This window comes from Sphaeramia orbicularis, chromosome 9, assembly GCF_902148855.1.
Source record: "Sphaeramia orbicularis chromosome 9, fSphaOr1.1, whole genome shotgun sequence".
Classification (NCBI taxonomy): Eukaryota; Metazoa; Chordata; class Actinopteri; order Kurtiformes; family Apogonidae; genus Sphaeramia; species Sphaeramia orbicularis.
Genome location: NC_043965.1, coordinates 8,238,547 through 8,263,562, shown reverse-complemented (window position 1 = coordinate 8,263,562; position 25,016 = coordinate 8,238,547). Strand labels below are relative to the sequence as shown.

The window sequence follows — 25,016 nt, the reverse complement described above, 5'->3', positions numbered from 1 at the left end:
AATGTCTAATCTTGGTAGAATAATTAAACATTAAAGTAAAGTTTACCTAAATAGAACAATATTCAAATAAAACCCCCTTTTGTCCTTTTACAAATATAAAGACATAACCGTGACTCAAAAGAAATCTTACCTCAAAACGGTAAACAGGAAAATGCTCCCATAGAAGATCAAAACTTAAGGTGAACTTACAAATATAAAACATAAAACCGGTGGTCCTCTTCAAGATGTCTACTCCAAGTTCAGGTGTTGAAGGAATGACGCAGCCGTGTCCTAAGATGGCGGTCACGACCTCAGTCCTAAAATGGCGGCCACGACCCCAGTCCTAAGATGGCGGCCACGACCTCAGTCCTAAGATGGCGGCCACGACCTCTGTCCTAAGATGGCGGCCACAACCTCAGTCCTAAGATGGCGGCCACGTACTCGTAGCGTGTTGTGTCACAGCGTAGCGTAGCGTGTCATAGCGCCATGGCGTTTTGACCTTTAGCTTTGCTGCAATGCACTGTAGATACTGTATTGTCAAGCAAGAAACCACCGGACCGCTGCTTTTTCAAAGTTATGGCACAATGGATTCTTTTTCTTAAGCGCTGAATTTTACTACAATTTCACAATATTTACACCTTTATTTCTGATACTTTTATTGACTACACCTCTTCTGGCCTTACTCTTGGAAGTTTAACAAGCTCCTTAACGCATGCGTCTTGCTGCCTTGTCATTCATTCCTATGGAATTTGCTAGCTGTAGCCAAGTATTAGCACTGTGTATTAGCATGTTAAGAACAATATTCACGGATGTTAATGACGCTCATTTGCATTATATAGAAACAATAAGGCTTTTCACGGCTGAGGCAACGGCGAGGAGCAGCAGTGGAGCCGACACTCACTAAACCCAGGCCCAACTGTTCTACAGGAGGCGTCCAGCCTCCCCTCCTGGGGCAGGAACAGCTAACCCCCTGTTCTCCTTGTCTTCATCGGCGGTGGCTCTAAACAGCCACGAACCACACCCGGCTCCTTCCTGAGAGTGCCAAACCCAAAGACAACAGCCCCATCTGACGCTGCGGACCCACTGGCTTTTTCAATCCAAAACCCAGAGTCTGTCCCTCCGGTAATCACACACACACACACACCTGTTCGTTTAACAATGAAATAATAGTCTGAGTTTGGTTTTTGTATGAAAATCTCATCATGATGCTCTGTTTTATAGTTTGTAGAGCATAATGATGACTTTTTAGATTTTTCATTTATTTTATCGGTATTTTAGTGGCCAAAAACAACAACAACAACAAAATAACAACTAAACTTAAGTGCTTAAGTGCCTAGTGTTTTAATACTGTTGGCCACCACTGTAGAGATATGTGGTTTTAACTGGACAGGTCACTGAAAAACAAGCAAAGTTGTGAGGTAAATGTAGTGGAGTAAAAATATAAAGTTGAAATAAGTTAGAAATACTGAAGTAAAAGTACAGGTATCTCAAATTTCCTGCATTTGTGTCATTTGATGTTGCTGCTGATGAAAATAATCAAATGAATGAAGTCATAAAAGGTTAAAAAAAAAAAAAAAAAAAAAACTCTCTGGGATGATATTGTGATTTGATTGTGTATGTGTCCTTAAAATTTGTATCTATTTTATTAATTAGTGTCATATTTAAATCCATTCCCATTAAAACAGTGTTTTCTTTGGTATGTAAATCTGTTGTGTGAGGCTTATTGTGTAACTTATGTTTGGTGAATATGTGAAGTTGAATCAAACCGTATTCTGTGTGATTTAGCAGAAGCAGAAACAAGACAAGCCAAGAAATATCACTGTGATGAAGAGAAAACTTCTGAAATCCAGACAGTCTGGATGGGACGGGCTGCCTGAAGTCTGAGGTGGACCCTGACCGGTCAGTTCCAGGTCGGTCCTCCATATAGAGACGTATTCTGTCTCACCTTGGGGCCCGCTGTCCTGTTCCTGAGGACCACACACCTCCTGTGTCCCCGGAGACCAAAAAGGGCCCAATGCTGCCCAGGTCAGCCCAGACCCCTCACCTCAGGACCCCCCACCCTGACCGAGAGAGGATGCAGACGAAGCACACCCAAAAGGAGCATGAACTAGACATGAAGGTCAGACATTTTTCCCTCATGGTCGTCTTCTTCTGCACACAGTTAATGCCCATCTTTTTACACAGCACTGTAGCAGATTATTTAGTTGGATCAGCAGTTTTACCCTGTTGTCGTCTGTGGTTTCAGACTGTATCATGAAATGGTTTTTAATTATTAGCTCGCTGCTTTACAAATAACTTTTACACAATTTTGCTGAAATGACATTCATTCCTGACAATAAATGAGATGAATTTGTGACCTTCAATGCCCATCATAGTGTTTTGTTCATGTTAAATCGGTTTTTGTCTGCCATATTTTTAAGTCCTGTGAAGATGTTATTTTCTCTCCACCATTTGCTTGTTAATTTCTTTCTCTGAATATCCACTGCACATATATTCATGAAACCTGGATGAAGCGTAGGGCGTCAGCCATGGATGAACCCAGTAGTTTATGGAACAGACAATTTGGATACTACTTTTTTTTTTCTCTCTCTTTGCAAGATTTTGACTGAATAAATGACTTTCTGCAGAGGTATGTCTTTTTCCTCCAGCATAGTGCAGTGCAATAACCATGATTAGCAGAGATAACTGAACGGGTTCTGTTTCTGTTTGTCCCTCCGGTACCTGGAGTCGCATCCCCGCCCCATCCCCTAATACTAGAGTATTGTCTGTGTCTTTCAGGTGTGTATGGAGTTCAATAATTGTGGGCAAAGACCTGAAGCAAGAATTCTGAGAGTATGGATAGGCACAGTCCTCGTCTTCTGGAGATATTTCCATCAAACAGAGGGAAGATTGGGAAGCTGTTGTCAGAGTTTTCACAGCAGACCAAGGTTTGTGTATGGCCATTATGCAGTTACATTGTTTTTGTTTGACATGTCACATACAGTGTTAGTGTATTAGATGGTATATATCATCAAACTTAAACTGTAAGTTGTGTAATTTTGTTTTCTTGTTCCTCAAAAGACTTTAGAGCCAGCTGATACTGGGATACTGGTACTGAGAGGACTTCCTATTCTTCTTGGTGACAAGCCAGCAGACTTCTACGGATCAGTGTTTGTAAGTTACGTTCTCTACCCTCTCATATGGTACCTAAAGGGACCATGATAACATAATCTTGAATTTTCAACAATATGACATCACAAACTGTCCTCAAACTGTTTCTGGTCTGAATACAGCACTAATGCCTGTTAATGCATATTCCATACACACCAAGGATTGTATTGGAAGCACTTTCCCATCATCCAGCAGATGTTATTCAATTTCTAAGATCTGCTTCAGTAACTGTTATTAATTTCATGACATGAAACTATGCAGTGACATATAATATAATATTATTGATGGTTATTTCATGAGAAATTAATGATTGTGCTCGTATGTTGGTACTTTTTTTATTAAGGACTCTGATGAAGATGCCTGGCTTCGCCACATTGACACTGGGATCCTGCTGGTTGAGCCTGAAGGTGCTGCATCCACATCTTCCTTGTATCCCTGCAGCCCAGCCAAGCTGAAGATCATTGTTGAAGGAGAGATTGGGATCGACGGCCTTCGAGACCTGCCAAAAGCTGAGTGTTCTGTTTGGACTTCCATATGCACTGCATCTAAACTACCCCGAGACTATGAAGCACACGTTCCAGTTCATCCAACAGGTTCTTCTCATGCTGGGTCACAGTGAGCTGAAACCACAGTTACAAACATTAAAAAAACAGTTTGAAATGTAAAGAAATGCAGTGTGAAGTGTACTGTGAAAAATCACAACTTCATATTTTCCTGTTGCTTACCATGTGGCCAGAATCAAGGTGTGAATGTAGGTCAGGGATGTCAAACTCAGTTTAGTTCAGGGGCCACAGTCGGCCTAGTTTGATCTCAGATGGGCCGGGCCAGTAGAATATTAGCATAATACCTTTGAAGAATGCCAACTCCAAACTTTTCTCTTTGTTTTAGTGCAAAAAATAACATTAACTTTCGAAAGTATTTACAAACTATCCAAACAAAAAAAGACATTAACCTGAAAAAACTGAAAATTCTTACGAAAAATAAGTGCAATTTTAACAAGATTATGCCTAAACCTAACATTTCTACATTTGCATTGTGGAGCAGATCTACAAAGGCACTAAACATTAACAGGCATTATATTGTTAAAATTGCACTTCAGTTTCTTTAGACATTTCAGGTTGTTGAGGTTATTCACATTTTATTGTTAAAGAATAGTTTAGAAATGTAGGCTAAATATTTTCATAATTTAATGTTAGTTTTAGAGCGAAAACAGAAAAAAAACAAGTTGTCATTATTTATAGGCATAATGTAACATTATTTTTATTCACATTAAACCAAAAAGAATATTTGGAGTCATTATTTATAGGTTATTATGCTATTATTTTTCTTGCAAATTCATCCCATGGACTGGATTGGAACTTTTGGCGGGCCGCTTTTGGACCGTGGGCCGCATGTTTGATGTGTGATGTAGGCCATTGTATGTTGTTAAAGTGTTCTTAAAGGAGACCAATGGAAGGTGTCGCCATACAGTTTTCACTGTCCCTCTTGCAAATATGCAACTCTTTAGCTCCCAATGTTTATTTTTATGAGGATTTTTGTAGAGTACAAAAAGAAATGTGTTAGCACAATATTTTATGGACGTTTGTATGTTATGTCAAGGTCTGAACAATGAGAGGTAGGCACACTGAATAGTGCTGATGAAAAAATCACACACAGGCACCTGTGATTGTTCTCCAGCATTCTCTGTTCAGTAGTTCTTAACCTCCAGCCAAGTTTGACAGGCTTGTTTTAATGTCTGTCTGTATTTGTCCAGTTCTCAGGATATAGCATATATTTTGTAAATGCTGTGTACATTTTCCTTAGTCAAATGGAAAAGTTGATGAAATTGTTGCCGTAACATTTTATAGTATGTTTTCACTTGTCTTTTGATCGACAGGGTTTGTGCAATACTGTAAGACTGCAGAATGTTATCTTGCTGTTTTGAAAAATAAATGTTTTTCTGAACATTTAAATGTGTTGAATGTCTTCCCTTCAATACAATACAAAATCGTCTAATTACGTTTGAAGAAATCTCATTTATGTTAAATTAATTTAAGTAGTGATAAATGTAATGTGAGTGATTTGAATTGAGTGATTTGAGTGATTTAATTGGTTTTCCCCTGTAAGTCGCTTTGGAAAAAAGCGTCTGCCAAATGCGTAAACATAAACATAATGTATATGTATGTTTAGCTTAAGATAATTATTTCAAACAAGTTGGGGGTACAAAGAAAATTAGTTAACTGAACGGATGACTTTTCCTAAATATTAATGATCATCTATGTCAATACAACTTCAAGTGTTTAGTTTGGGCATGTGTAAAAACTAAAGTGGGTTAAGGCAACGGAGTTTCCACGCAAATTTCTAGTAAACTCACCTAATTCAGGTTTACAGTGAGTGCAAATTCATGTCCTGCAGAAGGGGAGGAAATGCCAGATTTATAGAAAAGTGTGTCTTTCATTCTGAGGTCAACTATCAACTAATAAACCGACACCAAACCTAATTACACTGAAATAAACCTACCTTTTACATGGCTGTAACCCATTATTTCGTATTAGTTTGGGATTTTATCCAAGTTCATGACCTGCGGTGCTTCTGTTTGGCTACAATGAAGGTTTACGAAGGCCATAGAAAAACAAATTTACAACAGCCTTGAACTAAATAATTCAGGCTTTTATGTACATTACAATAAACATCTAATAGCATTAGATTGAAGTCCAAATTAGAAATATTATTGCACCTTTTTTAATAAACCATCTGATTGGGTTTGAATTCATGTTTTGACATTTAAATCTTCTAATGGTACGATTGTTCATTTCCATATTTTCAAGTTTAACATGAGACTGAACTCCAAAATAATAATTAGTTGACTATTTCAACCAAAACTTCCCAAGGCTTAAGGCAGTCATTAAATCAGTGGTATCTGGTGGCAAATATTTGATCCACAAGCACCAGGCTCATTGATTCCAAAGGAATTAACTATACAATAAATATAGAATAGATGTAAACAATGTGAAAAAACAAAAAAGTAGAAGGACATACCTCTGCAGAAAGTCATTTAATTCAGTCAAAATCTTGCAATGAGAAAAAAAAAAAAAAAAAACCCAAAAATGTACTATCCAAATTGTCTGTTCCATAAACTACTGGGTTCATCCATGGCTGACGCCCTGCGCTTCATCCAGGTTTCATGAATATATGTGCAGTGGATATTCAGAGAAAGAAATTAACAAGCAAATGGTGGACAGAAAATAACCTCTTCAGAGGACTGAACAAAAATATGGCAGACAAAAACCGATTTAACATGAACAAAACACCATGATGGGCAATGAAGGCCACAAGTTCATCTCATTTATTTTCAGGAATGAATGTCATTTCAGCAAAACTGTGTAAAAGTTATTTTTAAAGCAGCAAGCTAATAATTAAAAACCATTTCATGATACAGTCTGAAACCACAGACAACAACAGGGTAAAACTGCTGATCCAACTAAATAATCTGCTACAGTGCTGTGTAAAAAGATGGGTATTAAATCGTATCAACAACACATATGACACAATTAAAGAAAAGCAGTTTCTGTGAATTACAGGTTTGTTTATTGAACCGGAATAAAAGCCAGGGATTGTAGTTTTGTTCTCTGTGAAGCTGTGGCAGCAGCTCAGTCAATGTGAAACCGCAGAGAAGTTGTTCAACTGTTTGACTTTTCCTTCAGTTCATCAGAATGAGCTTCTCCTCGCAGACAGATGGGAAAGCACCACATTCCTCTTTAGTGTTGACAATTTTAAAAAACCAGACTACTGTGGTTGCTTGTCAGTTTAGCCAGTCCAGATCATCGTCTTCGTCGTCGTCACCGAACAGCGGGGCAGGTGGAGGATGCCCCTTCAAGCTCTGAAGACAAACAAGAGAGAAAAAAGAAATCAAATATGAGTGACGTTCGAGGAAAGATCTGGAACAACGCTGTCTGACTGAACACATACGACGGAACACAAGGCAGGGGTCGGGGTTTGAAGCGCTGTTTCCAACCAAATCTGAGAGCTCAGTCTGGACTCTACAGATGGTTTCTTACCAGTTCCTCCTCCTCTTCCTCCTCGCTGGCCGCTGCAGGGGGTTTGGCAGGAGTTGTGGTCTGGAAAAATGGCCCCTCTCCATTTTCCTCACCCATTCCCCCAGTCAGACTGAGAGAATAGTAAAAGAAGAAGGGACGACAGAGACATGAAGCCAAGGAGGGGAAGTTAGACAGGCAGTTCCACATGCAGAGAACAGAGCGGAGGGAGAAGATTCAACATTCCTTTTATTGTCATTGTATACACAGAGCACACACAATCAAATTCTGATGCGCTTGTTAAAAACAGGTCAAATTCAAGTTTAATTTGTCTATTTTAAAATGAAAATCAATTAACCATAAGTTTTTCTTTTGTTTCTGAAAAGAAAATCCAGTTACCAAAAGATACGCTGACCAAAACAGTACTTCTTGAGTCAAAAAAAGGAAATATACAATGCAAAAACTATAAATAGTAAAAGCAGTAAAACAAAGTTAAAAAAAAAACAGACACACACACCCCTCTCCCATTGTGTCAAGTCACACATTCAAACTAAAAATGATAAAATTATGTTATAATGCGTCTGTGGAAAACACGTCTGGAAGTTTAACTGATTCCTTCTACATCAGGGGTGTCAAACACACGGCCCGCCACAGGGTCCAGTCCGGCCCATGGGATGAATTTGTGAAATGCAAAAATTACACTTAAGATATTAACAATCAAGGATGTTAAAATCATTTCAGTTCAGGCTCCACATACAGACCAGTTCAATCTAAAGTGGGTCAGACCCATAAAATAAGAACATACTGACATAAATGATGACAACTACAACTTATTCTCTTTTAGTGTTAAAAAAACAGGAATATTCTCTACCCACTCACCCTGTGTCCTGCCGTGGGCTGTTCTGTGCTTTTGGTGGTGGAGGAGGGTTTGTGGGCGGGCCAAGGCCTTTCTGAGTATCACCATTGGTTTCTTCTGGATGCTCTTCATCATCCTTGTTCTTCTCCGTCTCACTGTTCACCACAGCGTTGTGTTCTTCAGTTTCTTGTGCCATCTCAGGTGTTGAACTCTCCTCAGATCCTCCTGGTGGATCTGGAGTTTTACTGGTGTCGTCCTCTTCTGTAGGAGCAGCAGGAGGAGCAGAGCATGGTACCGCCTCCTGCTGTGCTTCTGAATCTGCTGCCTCCTCCGCTGGTTTGGATTCAGTGGCTGTACCCTGATGGATTTTCATGGACTCTAAAGCTTCTGACTGATTTTGTGTTTCTGACGCAGGAACCGTTTCCATCTTTTCCGATACTTCCTCGTCCTTCTGGTCCTTGCCGAGTGGTTGAGACTCAGATTGAGCCGCATGTACTTCCTCCTTCTCTTCCTCTTTGACTTCCTCTTCTCTTTCTCCATTCACATGAACGTTCTGCTGTGGTTTGACCTCCTCTTCCTCCTCTTCCTCTTCCTTCTTACTCGGTGTCGGTGCTGATTTCTCAGAGTTGCTCAACAGCTGCAGGGTTACATTCTGAAAAAGTCAAGATCATAGAAGAATCGTCAGACTTTATGGTAGAAAGCAGTGTCCTGTTGTGTGTCACAGGATGCACATTTCTCAGTTAAATGTGACTGCAATATTTAGGGACTTGTGTTGATAGAAAAGGCTTTGTGTGATTTACTTGGCTTGCTAGTTGTAATCTATATGCAGTAGTTCAAACTGATTACTTTGGTGAAAGCAAAGTGAGAAACACAGGAAAAAGAGTAACAAATGCACCAGGAGATTGGGATTAATGTGTTGAGAAACAAATCTCTACATTTACAGACATTATCATAAGTTCATAAAGGATGGGATTTGTTTCTCAAAGCCTCTCTTCAGGTGACTAATTTTAGACTCATCTCTATTATTTTGCAGACATATGGCCAATTTATTTTTTATGTATTCTGGCTGCTATTGCCATTCATAGGGTTTTTATGCCTAATGGGTGGGTCTATAGAGAATGGATTGTGCACATTTTCTACCAGTAATCTGCTCCATTTTATGGACCTAGTGACAAATATTTTGCACGAATGATACAATAGTTCAAACTCAGACATTAAGGCCATGTCCACACGAAATCACATCTTTTCCGAACTGATTTTTTTCGTTGTTTTCAAAAAAGTGCTCCGTAAACACAGAGTCGTTTCAGGAAATATCTGCGTCCACATGAAACCACTGAAAACCATCTAGTACAAATGCCAGGCCTGTATGTGGCGTTGTACTGCTCTCGCAAAAAACAGAGAAGAAAACGTGGAACATGCGCATGAAGCTTGCTTGGTTCTACCGGGTCTGATCCAATATTTTCTCCTGGTTGCCCCTCTCTGTGGCAGATCCAAGAGCATGTAGTGAATATTGTTATCTATGGTTGTTTGTTGCTCATTGTAATGAAAAAGTAGCTGAAGATTTGGATTCAACATTTCCAATAAGCTCAATAGCTGTTGTAGCACCAGCACTACTCTGTAGTCCGCCGTTGTTGTTGTTGTTGTTGGGAAGTGGCGTCTTCCTTCTGGGGTGAAAGGTTAGAGAGGTGGGGCTATGACATTATCATTTTTAGAGAAGTTGCGGTTTGGTCGTACAGATGAAGACGTGAAACCGGTGTTTTCAAATTTATGCACTCTGGGACCTGGTTTCAAAAAGTTGCAGTTTCAGTGACTGAACATGCTGGTTTCATGTGGATGAAAGGCCTATCTGATAAATAGCTTTTGCGGATATGACCAAAACCGTCTTCATATGGACAGGGCCTAAGTTTGGCACCAGAGTGAAATTTGTCCTTGTTTTGCATCAGAGTTTCTGGTGTTTAAGGTGTGTGCATTGATACATACATGCAACTGTAACTTCATTAGCACCAGATCAGACTGCAGAATAATACAGATATGGATGTGTAATAAAGCAGACTGATCATCAGCATTTGTTTTGTAAAGAAAAGGGAAGATTTAGCATCAAATGTATAACTATTCCCTCATTTACCTCTATGCTCATGACATTAGTGCAACATTTACAGTAAACTCCACCCTTTGCAATTGCTTTGTGAAATACAAGCAACCCTTTTGGGATCATTTCTATCATTTCTGCACCTGCAAAAGCCATGCAATCCTCTGGTCAACCTGCCCTCTGTGTAATTATACCATGTGAGATCAGTGATTAAGAACCACAACGCTGAAATATGCAATAATGGCACAGCTGGAGAGAAGTGAAAAAGACACACGTTTCTCTCATTTCCTATAAATGTTTGACTTAGTTTGGAGCATGCTGAGGAGAATCTTAATTCTACAGCATTGATGTGCTTCAAATTTTTTGGTTGCACTTCACTAGAAAGCTGTCACTGAGTATGTCTGAACTATTGGTTTACCTTGATGGTGGTGACAATCACCCCAACACAGCCTGGCCACTGTACGACTCACTGAGGTCAAACTCCCCTCGCAGAGAATGGAACACTCCATTCATCACACGCTTCACCTGCAGACAACAAAAAAAAAAAAAACAAAACAAAACAGAGACTTATACAAAATACATTTCTACCATCAACTTATCAACAGCAATGGACTTTAATTTATTTTGTCTGCAAAGTTTTTAATAAATAAATGTATTTATTCTATTATTTGGGTTTTTTTTTTAATTTATCCAAAGACTGTAGATGTTAAGGCTATAAATACTCTAAGTATGAATAACACATGATATGTGTCTCTGTGAGAAATTGCGCTAAAAGGAATTTCATGACAGGAAATCTTAAATTCCACTGTGATCTCAATTCTAATGTTCTGTTCTAAAAGTTGTCAAACAGTGAATTTACAAAGCTAAACAAGATTCAAGAATGTTTATTGTCATTATGAGTACACATAAAATTTACACCGGCAGTTCTCAGCAAAGTGAGGTTCAACTTAAACACTGAGATAAAATATAAAACACTAAGAATATGTACACCATATGCATAAAAAGAAATGTAAAAATAGCATGTACAGTAAACAAATGGCAGCACAGACGTATGAATGGCAGTAAGAAGTAACATACACAAGTTTACACAAGCATTTACTGCTACACAACTGTGTGTATGTGTGTACAAACCTCTGCTGCAGTGTCTCCTGAACCTTGTTGTTCTGCCAGTTTGTTCTCCAGTTCAACCACTCTCCTCTCCAGTTTCTCTCGTACAGCTGTTCCCTGCTGCTCCAAGGCTGTGTACTACAACAGAAAACACAGCGGAAAAGGTTTGTGTCCAAATGTGAAAGTGGAGAGTGGGTGAGGGGGTCAGGATGTCTAACGGTAACGATAAGCATAAACATAGCAAGGAGATTGGTTTCACACTATTCGCAGGTGTGATGTCCAACGAAATTCTGTCAAAGAATCGTCCTTGACAAATGCATTCCCTGCTAATGGTGATCTAGGTCTGTTATCTAAGTCCAAGCACAGTCTGATGGTCCGTCTTACTTTTTCCTGAAGGGCGTTCAGCTCCTCAGTGTGACTCCGCTGCTGCAGTAAACTCTGTTCTTCGGACTCTTTCGACTGTTTCAGAGCTGTGAACTGTTAAGAAAGACAAAAGCATTTTCTTGAGACCCTTTGTTCTCTTTGTTCTTTTTCTTTTGTTTGTTTGTGAAGCGTCTTTGAGTGTCCAAAAAAATCGCTATACAAGTGTGACGTATTATTATTTTATTATTAAAAGCCAGAAATAAGTCAGCCACCCATCATGTTTAAAGACATTACTTGTTTTTTTTCTATTTTCACGTGGCTGTAAGTTCCATAAAACAAAATATGCTGCCCGAAATGTAACTATTAAAGCTGCAGGACTCAATATCAGGTGGAAAGAAGCAGCCGATTGTGAAAATGCATGTGTTCCGTCTACAGCTCCTTTCTCTCAAAATCCAAAGACTGAACATATAGAAATAACCTGATGTCTTTCCATGCTGCGGTCTGATTAGTGACTGGTAATTACAGCTGTCAATCACATATTTAACCCTCCTACCAACCTGAAGACACCTGAGATTAGACAAAACCCTGCATCACAGGGTACATTTTCTGCAGCCTAAAAACACAGGCATGGTGTAGATGCAGACAACCCATTTCCTTTCAGACCACTTTAGTTACAATACACTGAAAGGTCATTGTGGAATTTTATCCTAATGATGATAAAAACTTTCAGGGCCTGCAGCTCAAACAATATGTTGAGCCCAGACTCACAGCGGATACCTCTCATGTATGCATGCAATTTTTCCAGCACAGCACCTTACTGCTGCGGTAAAATACATATCTACAGGAATACATATACTCATGATTATTTTTGTTACTTTATATCACAATGATGTACATTGCATTATGCTATAAACATCTAGAATTATGTTTCATAATAGTAAAAAGCTTAGATGTTAAAGGAGAATACAAAGTTTTATCAAAAAAAAAAAGGGAAGCCACTTGGTGTTCTTCAGACACACTCGCACCAAGACACAGATTCCGATAAAAGTGTACCTAGAGTCTAAACCAGCACCTGGTAATTACCTCCGCCAAGGAGGTTATGTTTTTGCCAGGGTTTGTTTGTTTGTCTGTCTGTTTGTTTGTTTGTCTGTCCGTTAGTGTGCAACATAACTCAAAAAGTTATGGATAGATTTGGATGAAATTTTCAGGGTTTGTTGGAAATGAGATAAGGAAGAAATGATTACATTTTGGTGGTGATCGGGGGTGGGGGGGCCCACTGATCAGCCTTGGCGGAGGTCTGCGCTCTCCGAGTGCTTCTAGTTTCCTTTTTTTTTTTGTTCAAAGTGTTTTAATACATACTGAGTCATCCAGAAAAGCATAAGATAGTCATTGCTTTTTTTTTTTTTTTTTTTTTTTTTTAATACTCAAACCCATGAACATTCCCACCCTGTTGCACCAATAATTAACAACAATAATAAATAAATAAATAATAAGGAACACAGATATTAGTCACAAACTCATATTAATAAGACTACTCTGGAATAAGTGAGGGATCTACCTTGGTAATGTTCTTTGTTGACAAAGTTTTATTTTTCAAAATGTATCACCTCTGTGAGTAGCTTTGTCTTGCCATCTAACCTGACAGTGTTAATATTAAAAATAAATAAAATAAATTAGATCACAGTTATAATTACAAGCACTTTCAAGCACTTAAACTGAAATTCAGACCTTGAAAACACAACATTGAAATTCAAGGATTTCAAGCACCTGTTTGAACCCTGTGGTCTAAGCTAGCAGACAACAACACCATCCAGAAATTCTGTCTGATCTTGGTTTGTGTGAACTTTCAAATGGAACAGTATAGGGATGCACTGATACAAGTATCAGGCATCGGTTCCGATACTCAGTGTGTGTACTCGTACTCGTAAAAGATATCCGATACAAATGCACCGATACCACTTACGGCCGTGTGACATCCACAGTTCAGTGCAGCAGGTACGTACCAGTGGAATAATGTGTGGGGAGTGTGAAGAGTGTGGAGATTTTTCAAAATAAATAACGGTGATAAAAGTCACACTGACTGCAAGTAACCTTAAAGACACAGACAGATACGGACGCAGCATTCTGTCCGTCCTCTGTGTACACTCCATCCGTTTTCCAGGTGCTGGCGGATGCGCACCCAGACAAAGAATACCACCGGGGGTATGGAGCGGTGTGGACCGCCGCCAACGGAAGTGAAAACCAAACTTATGGCTCACTTCTCTTTTCTCTGCCTGCTGAAGCTAAGCTTTTAAACCTTACCAGCGAAAACGCTGCAATATTAGTATCACATTAGTGTTGCCTCTGTCGTCTCCATGTTTGTTATTACTGACTTTCCTCTTCTCAAAAAACTTTACTCTTCTTCGTGGTATTTGTCCAATATGGTTAATTCAGAGCACTGCCCCCTGGTGGATTAATTGAGAAACACTCATTCCAACACATTAAATGTCAGTAGCAGCACTTTGTTCCTGTCAGACTAATGACAACGACAATAAAGCACATTTACAAAAGGAACTAACAACTGGAATGGGATTATTAAGTACTTGTATCGGTACTCGGTATTGGCAAGTATGCAAATGTAAGTACTCGTACTCGGTCTGGAAAAAAGGGGTATCGGTGCATCCCTAGAACAGTACTTGTGCGGCAACTGGTGACGTTTCATGAGATCGCAAGAACAGAAGAACTGACAAGAACATATATTGAGAAACATCTTCAGACTTGCCTTCTCCTGCAGCTGGTTTAGCTTGTCCTGCAGAGCGTCCCTCTGCTCTGTGAGTTCACTCTGCTCTCTCCTGTGCTGCTCTTTGGCCACGGCCACCGCCTGTTCACACTTCCCCTTCCATTCCTCCTCCAGCTCCGTCTGCAGCTGAGAACTGAAACACATGGAAAACAGGTCGGACAGTGTATCCTGGGCTGGCCAATGAGATTACACAACCCAAAAGCTGTTACAAAGTCAAAGTTCAGATGTGTAACCTGTTCAGATGCAGCGTTGTCGTTGCTGGTTCGGGCCTTGCGGAGTTGAGCCCAGACGTTATCCAGTTCCTGCTGGCTGCTCTTGCGTAGTTCCTCGACCTCTTCATCCCGACGCTGGCGCTCTGCCTGCCACTTCTTCTTCTTCTTCCGTTCTGAAAGTGTCTGGAAAGAACAGGAACAAACTGCTTTTGGCAAACACAGTTTACATTTTCTAAAGACTTTGCAACACCCTAGAATGTTAGAGTTCATTGAGAATCCAAAAAAATTTGCAGTTAACTGTAAAAAGTTAAAAGATAACCAATAATTTGATAAAGTGACTTAACATTAACAGATTGTCTGTTTTACGCCCAAAGTCTGTTTTTCGGTATATTCAGTGGAGGCTTCAAGTTCCCACATCAGACTCGGTTCCTGTTGCAGATAGATATGCCTACAGCCAAAATACAATGTGCCCACAGAGAAAACCTCCCCCTTAGTGTTTACATGGAGTCAGTACTGCATGGCATGTAATCTTAGGAAGCAAATGCACCCTAAAAAACACAAGAAAATAAAGAGAGGAAGAGAAAACAAACAAACTGATATTTGATGCCAATAAAACATCACAACAACCAACACCTAAACTATTCACACAACACCGAAAAACATTTAGAAAAAAAAAAAGAACGTAATGATTTAACCAATAGTTTGATGAAATGTCTTGATGTTAACAGACTTGCTGTTTTACCAAAATTGAAATTCAATTCAAAACCGATGATTTAATAATAAAAAGTATGCTCTATTTCTGTACTTAGACACAAGGGACCACACAGATGCAATACAAAAAAAACTAATTATACAACAAACCTACAGACCTATTAAACACAAAAAAAGAGAAGAAAAACAAAACAAAATAAATAAGATTATCAACTCCTCTTTACAACACTCTAGCATGCTCTATTTCTAAGACGTAAAATATGCAGGGGTTCAAAGTGATACTGACGGTATCATGTTAGCCTAATGAAAACATTTGACACTGATTCCATGTCTGTTAATGCATGATGTATGCTGTTTACTTGGAAATACTATTACACAGGACATTTAATTACTTCATAGGTCAACCTACACTACAATGTTGAGTTTATTTACATTTTTCCTTCAGATATTTCATCTTTGTTTATGTTTTCTGTTGAAGGTGCATGCATAGTGGCTCCTATATTCCACTTCCCATCTTTGCGTCCTGACATAAACATGATTGGCACTCACTCGTTCCAGACTCTCTTTGTCAGTCCTCAGGTCCTGCATTTCCTCCTCCATGTTGTTGACTTTCAGCTCCATCTCTTTGTGTCTCTGTTTCTCTGAACGGTACTGAGTCTGGGTCCGTCCTGCTCCCTCCTTCAGCTCTGAAACACATAAACATGGTGTAGTTTGAAGCTCCATTCACTGGAGAACGTCCACTGTTTTCACTACATGTTTAGACTCTTAACGCTTCAACACTGAATTAGCTTAAATTGGTTGCTGATTATTATTAGACATTCCAAAGATTTTAGTTTGTCATTAAGTCTCTGCATCACATACAGGTGCAGGTCAAAAAATTAGAATATCATGAAAAAGTTCAATATTTTTTGTCACTCATTTCAGAAAGTGAAACCCATATATTATATGACTCATTAGACATAGAGTGAAATATTTCAAGCCTTATTTCTTGAAATTTTGATGTTTATGGCTTACAGATAATGAAAACCCAAAATTCGGTGTCTCAAAATTCGAATATATCATAAAATCAATTAAAAAAGGATATTTTAAACAGAAATGTCAGGCTTTTGAAAAGCATGTTCATTTCTATGTGCTCAAGACTCTGTTGGTTCTCCTTTTACGTGAATTAATAATAATAATAATAATGGATTGGATTTATATAGCGCCCTTCTAGACACCCAAAGCGCTTTACATTATTGCGCTCACATTCACACTCTGGTGGTGGTAAACTACATCTGTAGCCACAGCTGCCCTGGGGCAGACTGACAGAAGCGTGGCTGCCATTTTGCGCCTACGGCCCCTCCGACCATGTGGGCACTGGAGGCAAGGAGGGTGAAGTGTCTTGCCCAAGGACACAACGGACTGACTAGGACAGAGCGGGATTCGAACCGCCAACCCTTCGGTTATTGGACGACCCGCTCTACCAACTGAGCCATGGCCACCCCATACTGCATCAGTGTGTCATGTCATGGAGGTGATCAGCCTGTGGTACTGCTCAGGTGGAATGGAAGCCCAGGTTGGTTTGATAGTGTCTTTCAGGTCATCTGCATTGTTGGATCTGCTGTCTCTTATCTTCCTCTCGACAATCCTCCATAGATTCTCTATGGGGTTCAGGTCAGGTGAGTTTTCTGGCCAATCAAGCACAGTAACACCATGGTCATTGAACCAGTTTTTGGTACCTTTGGCAGTGTGGGCAGGTGCCAAGTCCTGCTGGAAAGTGAAATCAGCATCTCCACAAAGCTTCTCAGCAGAAGGAAGCATGAAGTGTTCTAAAATGTCCTGGTAGATGGGGGTGTGGACTGTGGACTTCAGAAAACACAGTGGACCAACATCAGCAGATGCCATGGCAGACCAAATCACCACTGACTGTGGAAAGTCCAAAGTCCTCTTTTCAGATCAAAGTCCATTTTGCAGGTCATTTGGAAATCAAGGTCCCAGAGTCTGGAGGAAGAGTGGAGAGGCACACAATTCACACTGCTTGAAGTCCAGTGTGAAGTTTCCACATTCATCAAATACACACTGTGTTACTATTGCAATTAAAGTTAAACTACATAACTGAGGAGTTTGTGAGAGGGAAGATATGTATTTTTTTGATGAAAGAGAAACAATATCTGTGTAGTGTCTCAATATTATAGCTTTAAATATCTGTCCTATGAGGACATTTCTATTTGAAACAATATTCAGCTATTTTTAATTATTCTATTAATTCATGTATTTATGTATTATTCATTTATTTAGTTTTGTTTCTTAGTGCAGCACTGTGTAAAAGTACAAGGCCACCTTTTAGTTTTTCAAAGTTTGCAGGACCGTTATGCATTTTTTGACCTGTGTATCAATGTGCTACTGGAATATACAGGAAACATGTACATACATTTCCAGTTTCCACAGGTCAAAGTGTCCAGTACTTAATGTGATCTCCCTTTAATTTCACATGTCTTGAACTCCTTTGTTCAGACATTGTTGTAATCTGGTAATTTACACCAGGTTTCATTCATAACATGTCAGATCCTTTTTGTTATTTTGACTCCTTTTGTGTATGTGTTTTTTTTTTGTTTGGTTTTTTTTTTTTCTGTGTGCATAATAGTTCTGTTTCTTTCTAGTTCAATCTGAATCAAGTGACAGAGAAATAATGTGTATGCTCATTAAATCCCAACAAAAATAACAAAGTTAAAGGTGGCCTAAGACTGTATTTGGGGTACTTAACTTTTTTTTTTGTTTGTTTTTAAAAAAATACATTAAATACATTATTGTGTACTGAACACGAAAAAAATAATGAGAATTAATGCTGAAACATAAAACACACCAAATACATTCATATAATAAGACTGACACTCCTGACCTTTCTTCATTTCAATATTTTGATTTTGTTATATTATTATTGTCAGTCATTTTGTTTAAGCTTTGATAACATTTTAAGAACATTTCTAATTTACATTATTCAAGATGAGTTTGTTTGTGTAATTAAGAAATAATGTTTTGTTGATGAAAGGTTCATTTATTCATTAATGACCATTGAATGTATTTTTTCTTGTCAATGAAAAAGAGTACATTTCAGTTCATATTTCGCACACAAAATGTTCTTACAAAGATTTGTTATTTTAAATATATTAAAGTTCAATATATGTTGATTATTTACAAAGTTTTTAAAATCTAAAATGCTTGTGGTGGATCCCTCACCTGTCACAACCTTGTCTAAGTAGTTTTTGTTATCTCATGAGTTGGATTACATTCTTTAGTTACAATTAATAATTAGATTACACTGTTTAGTTTAAGTATTTCATTTAAACACATGCTAATTTGGGTGCACACATATTAGTTAGTGTTTGAGTGATTTCCTTACACTTGTTTCTTTGAGGTGCCAGTCAAAGGACCGGACCGATGGGCTTGGCTATCATTGAAGGAGCTGGAAGGGACCGCTGCCACACAGACTGAGGGGGGAAACACTGTTTGTTTCTTAGTGTTAATTTAGTTGCTTAATTCTTGGTTTATATCACATTCATTTTGCACGGTTAGTATTTTGTGTGTAGTTACGATTATTTGCGCTTTATGTTACTTTGACTAAGTTAATGGTTTGGTTTAATTTCTCAGTGTAATGCCTCCCTCTTGTGTTTAGTTTGGGTTAGTTGTTCATTGTCTGGTTAGATCAGTTTTGTTCTGTTGCAGTTACTGTTTAGTTGACCTCAGTTGAGCCCAAACTTTGTTCATTTTGTTCACTTATATTTTTGGGGGAGTTTGTTAAATATTTTTCAACTTTATTTAATGATCAATTTTTCCTAATTTTTGCCACCTTTGTCCTGGTCCTCATGTTTGGTCCTCTACAATGCTGAAGCCAGAGTTGGGGGTACTTGGCTACAAAATATATTTCAGGGGTACTCCACTGTAAAAAAGTTGGAGTTGTTATGACCCTGGGTCATAACAAACCACTGGTCTATACAGTCAGAAACCTTTTGAACAAACCACAAAATATAACAACAAACGAGACCTTCACTTCTCAAGTGTCGTCTTCACTTCCAAGCTGAGAGGGGAGTCCCTTGAGCCCAAAGGAGCCTCTCCCACCACGGCTGGAATCTCAGAATTCTATTCAGAGCAGCGCACATGAAATGGAAAAACAAGTGTGAGCTTCCCAGGAAATGGGCCAAGATAATTACAAATGAGGAATGTATTGAATATATATTATTTTTTTGTTATGATTTAATGTTTGTGCTCCATGGTGATGAGCAAAATAAAATGAAAGGAAAACCCCATGAAGTCTCACCGGTGGTTGGAAGGCTTTCGGTGGTACTGTCGCTGCCTTGGAAGTCCTTTCATCTCCCCTGAATGCGTTTCACCCTCATCTCAATTGCGCTGAGATGCACCTGGGTCTTTCTGCAGAAAAAGTGGAATCTGGGTGATACAAATCTGATGAAATGCATTCCTTCTTACACCCCTAAAACATCTTTCAGAGCAATAACTAACTTCTTAACTTCATGAATATAATGTGTGTGCTCCACAACAAGTGGAGCTTGAAGTATTTTGGATTATTTTTATGCATTTAATTAAAGAATTAGTGTGCCGTTTCTTTGTCATTGGTGTGAACTATAAATTAAGCAACATTAAATGTTTATAAAAAAAAGATTTTTTTCTCAACACAGTCTGAATATTTAGTTAAAGGCAGATTAGTGGAATGATAAGACCCTGACACATATTTCTTTCTTTTTTTTTTTTTTTTTTTTTAAATAATATTGCACGTCTAAACAACCTTGTAGGAACACATTTGATTTGCACCACAGTTTTGTTTTCTGTCAAACCAACAACAATTAAAGGATAGACAAACATCTTTGATATTAACTCAAAAGTATCAAATAATGATTACATCATAAATCAACAAATAAATGATTGCTAGAAAGTTAAAAAAAAAAAAAAAAAAAAAACATTTATAATTTCACATCACTGACAAAACATGTAGGAACACCAGTGACACAATATAACAATAACTATAGCTTTATGATCTGTTAAAGGGGTGGGAGAAATGTCCACTTCAATATTGTCTTTGTTAAAACCCTTGGAAATCAACCAAAAATCTATTCTCGACTGACTTGACCCTGTTTTATTACTCCAAGTAAATGCTCTAATATCAGGGTATTTTACCCTCCAGATATCCTCTAAGTTAAACTTATCCATAAATTCTGCAAGACTAGTATTATTTCTATTTGATGAACCAGGAGGCCTTTTATCCATAGTACTATCAACAATCATATTAAGGTCGCCCCCTAACACTAATGTGGCATTTGGAAATTTAGACAACCAGCTAAATACTCTATTTTCTATAGACATAATAAGACTATCATTTTCCTGTTTGGCATTGTAGCCATAAACATTACCTGTTACATAAATTTTATCGTTATATTGTATGGCTTGGCAGACAAAATGACCAGCTGGGTCATACTCTGTACATAAAACATTCCCATTAAACCTGTTTTTTAGGGTAGCGACCCCTGCTGAGTGCTCCGTGCCATGAGACAGCCATACAGAGTTACCCCACTGAGACTTCCAGAAGTTAGTATCATTTGAAATAGAGTGAGATTCTTGCATATAGACAAAGTCTGTCCTAAACTGCTGGCAAAAAGAAATAAGGCTTTTCGTTTAAGATTGCTGCGTAAACCCCTGGCATTAAGAGACAGAAGAGAAAGAGTATACAGATTGAAAGATAGCAGAAAGCTAACAGTAATAACAAATGACAATGGTAAATAATAGAAATGCTCCTATTAAACCTTAAAGAATGAACATCCACTGTCGAGATCAGCACGATTAGAAAATGTCAAATCTTGGTAGAATAATTAAACATTAAAGTAAAGTTTACCTAAATAGAACAATATTCAAATAAAACCCCCTTTTGTCCTTTTACAAATATAAAGACATAACCGTGACTCAAAAGAAATCTTACCTCAAAACGGTAAACAGGAAAATGCTCCCATAGAAGATCAAAACTTAAGGTGAACTTACAAATATAAAACATAAAACCGGTGGTCCTCTTCAAGATGTCTACTCCAAGTTCAGGTGTTGAAGGAATGACGCAGCCGTGTCCTAAGATGGCGGCCACGACCTCAGTCCTAAGATGGCGGCCACGACCTCAGTCCTAAGATGGCGGCCACAACCTCAGTCCTAAGATGGCGGCCACGTACTCGTAGCGTGTTGTGTCACAGCGTAGCGTAGCGTGTCATAGCGCCATGGCGTTTTGACCTTTAGCTTTGCTGCAATGCACTGTAGATACTGTATTGTCAAGCAAGAAACCACCGGACCGCTGCTTTTTCAAAGTTATGGCACAATGGATTCTTTTTCTTAAGCGCTGAATTTTACTACAATTTCACAATATTTACACCTTTATTTCTGATACTTTTATTGACTACACCTCTTCTGGCCTTACTCTTGGAAGTTTAACAAGCTCCTTAACGCATGCGTCTTGCTGCCTTGTCATTCATTCCTATGGAATTTGCTAGCTGTAGCCAAGTATTAGCACTGTGTATTAGCATGTTAAGAACAATATTCACGGATGTTAATGACGCTCATTTGCATTATATAGAAACAATAAGGCTTTTCACGGCTGAGGCAACGGCGAGGAGCAGCAGTGGAGCCGACACTCACTAAACCCAGGCCCAACTGTTCTACAGGAGGCGTCCAGCCTCCCCTCCTGGGGCAGGAACAGCTAACCCCCTGTTCTCCTTGTCTTCATCGGCGGTGGCTCTAAACAGCCACGAACCACACCCGGCTCCTTCCTGAGAGTGCCAAACCCAAAGACAACAGCTCCATCTGACGCTGCGGACCCACTGGCTTTTTCAATCCAAAACCCAGAGTCTGTCCCTCCGGTAATCACACACACACACACACCTGTTCGTTTAACAATGAAATAATAGTCTGAGTTTGGTTTTTGTATGAAAATCTCATCATGATGCTCTGTTTTATAGTTTGTAGAGCATAATGATGACTTTTTAGATTTTTCATTTATTTTATCGGTATTTTAGTGGCCAAAAAAAACAACAACAACAAAATAACAACTAAACTTAAGTGCTTAAGTGCCTAGTGTTTTAATACTGTTGGCCACCACTGTAGAGATATGTGGTTTTAACTGGACAGGTCACTGAAAAACAAGCAAAGTTGTGAGGTAAATGTAGTGGAGTAAAAATATAAAGTTGAAATAAGTTAGAAATACTGAAGTAAAAGTACAGGTATCTCAAATTTCCTGCATTTGTGTCATTTGATGTTGCTGCTGATGAAAATAATCAAATGAATGAAGTCATAAAAGGTTAAAAAAAAAAAAAAAAAAAACTCTCTGGGATGATATTGTGATTTGATTGTGTATGTGTCCTTAAAATTTGTATCTATTTTATTAATTAGTGTCATATTTAAATCCATTCCCATTAAAACAGTGTTTTCTTTGGTATGTAAATCTGTTGTGTGAGGCTTATTGTGTAACTTATGTTTGGTGAATATGTGAAGTTGAATCAAACCGTATTCTGTGTGATTTAGCAGAAGCAGAAACAAGACAAGCCAAGAAATATCACTGTGATGAAGAGAAAACTTCTGAAATCCAGACAGTCTGGATGGGACGGGCTGCCTGAAGTCTGAGGTGGACCCTGACCGGTCAGTTCCAGGTCGGTCCTCCATATAGAGACGTATTCTGTCTCACCTTGGGGCCCGCTGTCCTGTTCCTGAGGACCACACACCTCCTGTGTCCCCGGAGACCAAAAAGGGCCCAATGCTGCCCAGGTCAGCCCAGACCCCTCACCTCAGGACCCCCCACCCTGACCGAGAGAGGATGCAGACGAAGCACACCCAAAAGGAGCATGAACTAGACATGAAGGTCAGACATTTTTCCCTCATGGTCGTCTTCTGCACACAGTTAATGCCCATCTTTTTACACAGCACTGTAGCAGATTATTTAGTTGGATCAGCAGTTTTACCCTGTTGTCGTCTGTGGTTTCAGACTGTATCATGAAATGGTTTTTAATTATTAGCTCGCTGCTTTACAAATAACTTTTACACAATTTTGCTGAAATGACATTCATTCCTGACAATAAATGAGATGAATTTGTGGCCTTCAATGCCCATCATAGTGTTTTGTTCATGTTAAATCGGTTTTTGTCTGCCATATTTTTAAGTCCTGTGAAGATGTTATTTTCTCTCCACCATTTGCTTGTTAATTTCTTTCTCTGAATATCCACTGCACATATATTCATGAAACCTGGATGAAGCGTAGGGCGTCAGCCATGGATGAACCCAGTAGTTTATGGAACAGACAATTTGGATACTACTTTTTTTTTTCTCTCTCTTTGCAAGATTTTGACTGAATAAATGACTTTCTGCAGAGGTATGTCTTTTTCCTCCAGCATAGTGCAGTGCAATAACCATGATTAGCAGAGATAACTGAACGGGTTCTGTTTCTGTTTGTCCCTCCGGTACCTGGAGTCGCATCCCCGCCCCATCCCCTAATACTAGAGTATTGTCTGTGTCTTTCAGGTGTGTATGGAGTTCAATAATTGTGGGCAAAGACCTGAAGCAAGAATTCTGAGAGTATGGATAGGCACAGTCCTCGTCTTCTGGAGATATTTCCATCAAACAGAGGGAAGATTGGGAAGCTGTTGTCAGAGTTTTCACAGCAGACCAAGGTTTGTGTATGGCCATTATGCAGATACATTGTTTTTGTTTGACATGTCACATACAGTGTTAGTGTATTAGATGGTATATATCATCAAACTTAAACTGTAAGTTGTGTAATTTTGTTTTCTTGTTCCTCAAAAGACTTTAGAGCCAGCTGATACTGGGACACTGGTACTGAGAGGACTTCCTATTCTTCTTGGTGACAAGCCAGCAGACTTCTACGGATCAGTGTTTGTAAGTTACGTTCTCTACCCTCTCATATGGTACCTAAAGGGACCATGATAACATAATCTTGAATTTTCAACAATATGACATCACAAACTGTCCTCAAACTGTTTCTGGTCTGAATACAGCACTAATGCCTGTTAATGCATATTCCATACACACCAAGGATTGTATTGGAAGCACTTTCCCATCATCCAGCAGATGTTATTCAATTTCTAAGATCTGCTTCAGTAACTGTTATTAATTTCATGACATGAAACTATGCAGTGACATATAATATAATATTATTGATGGTTATTTCATGAGAAATTAATGATTGTGCTCGTATGTTGGTACTTTTTTTAGTAAGGACTCTGATGAAGATGCCTGGCTTCGCCACATTGACACTGGGATCCTGCTGGTTGAGCCTGAAGGTGCTGCATCCACATCTTCCTTGTATCCCTGCAGCCCAGCCAAGCTGAAGATCATTGTTGAAGGAGAGATTGGGATCGACGGCCTTCGAGACCTGCCAAAAGCTGAGTGTTCTGTTTGGACTTCCATATGCACTGCATCTAAACTACCCCGAGACTATGAAGCACACGTTCCAGTTCATCCAACAGGTTCTTCTCATGCTGGGTCACAGTGAGCTGAAACCACAGTTACAAACATTAAAAAAACAGCTTGAAATGTAAAGAAATGCAGTGTGAAGTGTACTGTGAAAAATCACAACTTCATATTTTCCTGTTGCTTACCATGTGGCCAGAATCAAGGTGTGAATGTAGGTCAGGGATGTCAAACTCAGTTTAGTTCAGGGGCCACAGTCGGCCTAGTTTGATCTCAGATGGGCCGGGCCAGTAGAATATTAGCATAATACCTTTGA

The 25,016-nt window shown here is 38.9% G+C and overlaps 3 protein-coding genes across 3 annotated transcripts; all 3 read right to left on the bottom strand.

Annotated features, from left to right (window-relative positions):
- Positions 1 to 6,438: 6,438 nt before the first annotated feature.
- LOC115426018 (FK506-binding protein 15-like) lies at positions 6,439 to 7,495 on the bottom strand. Its single transcript, XM_030143942.1, has 2 exons — positions 7,167 to 7,495; positions 6,439 to 6,988 (listed from the first exon to the last, which is right to left on the bottom strand). The coding sequence occupies exons 1-2, from the start codon at positions 7,350 to 7,352 to the stop codon at positions 6,911 to 6,913; spliced, it is 264 nt and encodes an 87-aa protein (XP_029999802.1). The 5' UTR covers positions 7,353 to 7,495; the 3' UTR covers positions 6,439 to 6,910.
- A 409-nt stretch (positions 7,496 to 7,904) lies between these two features.
- Positions 7,905 to 10,523, bottom strand: LOC115426017 (submandibular gland secretory Glx-rich protein CA-like). The gene is made up of 2 exons (XM_030143941.1): positions 10,506 to 10,523; positions 7,905 to 8,650 (listed from the first exon to the last, which is right to left on the bottom strand). Exon 2 carries the CDS (start codon positions 8,423 to 8,425, stop codon positions 8,018 to 8,020), a length of 408 nt encoding a protein of 135 aa, XP_029999801.1. The 5' UTR covers positions 8,426 to 8,650; positions 10,506 to 10,523; the 3' UTR covers positions 7,905 to 8,017.
- On the bottom strand, positions 10,523 to 23,746 carry LOC115425583 (FK506-binding protein 15-like). The gene is made up of 11 exons (XM_030143213.1): positions 23,735 to 23,746; positions 22,837 to 22,983; positions 21,944 to 22,050; positions 21,222 to 21,387; positions 18,675 to 18,726; positions 15,809 to 15,945; positions 14,570 to 14,731; positions 14,319 to 14,462; positions 11,579 to 11,671; positions 11,219 to 11,332; positions 10,523 to 10,612 (listed from the first exon to the last, which is right to left on the bottom strand). The coding sequence occupies exons 1-11, from the start codon at positions 23,744 to 23,746 to the stop codon at positions 10,523 to 10,525; spliced, it is 1,224 nt and encodes a 407-aa protein (XP_029999073.1).
- Between the last annotated feature and the right edge of the window lie 1,270 nt (positions 23,747 to 25,016).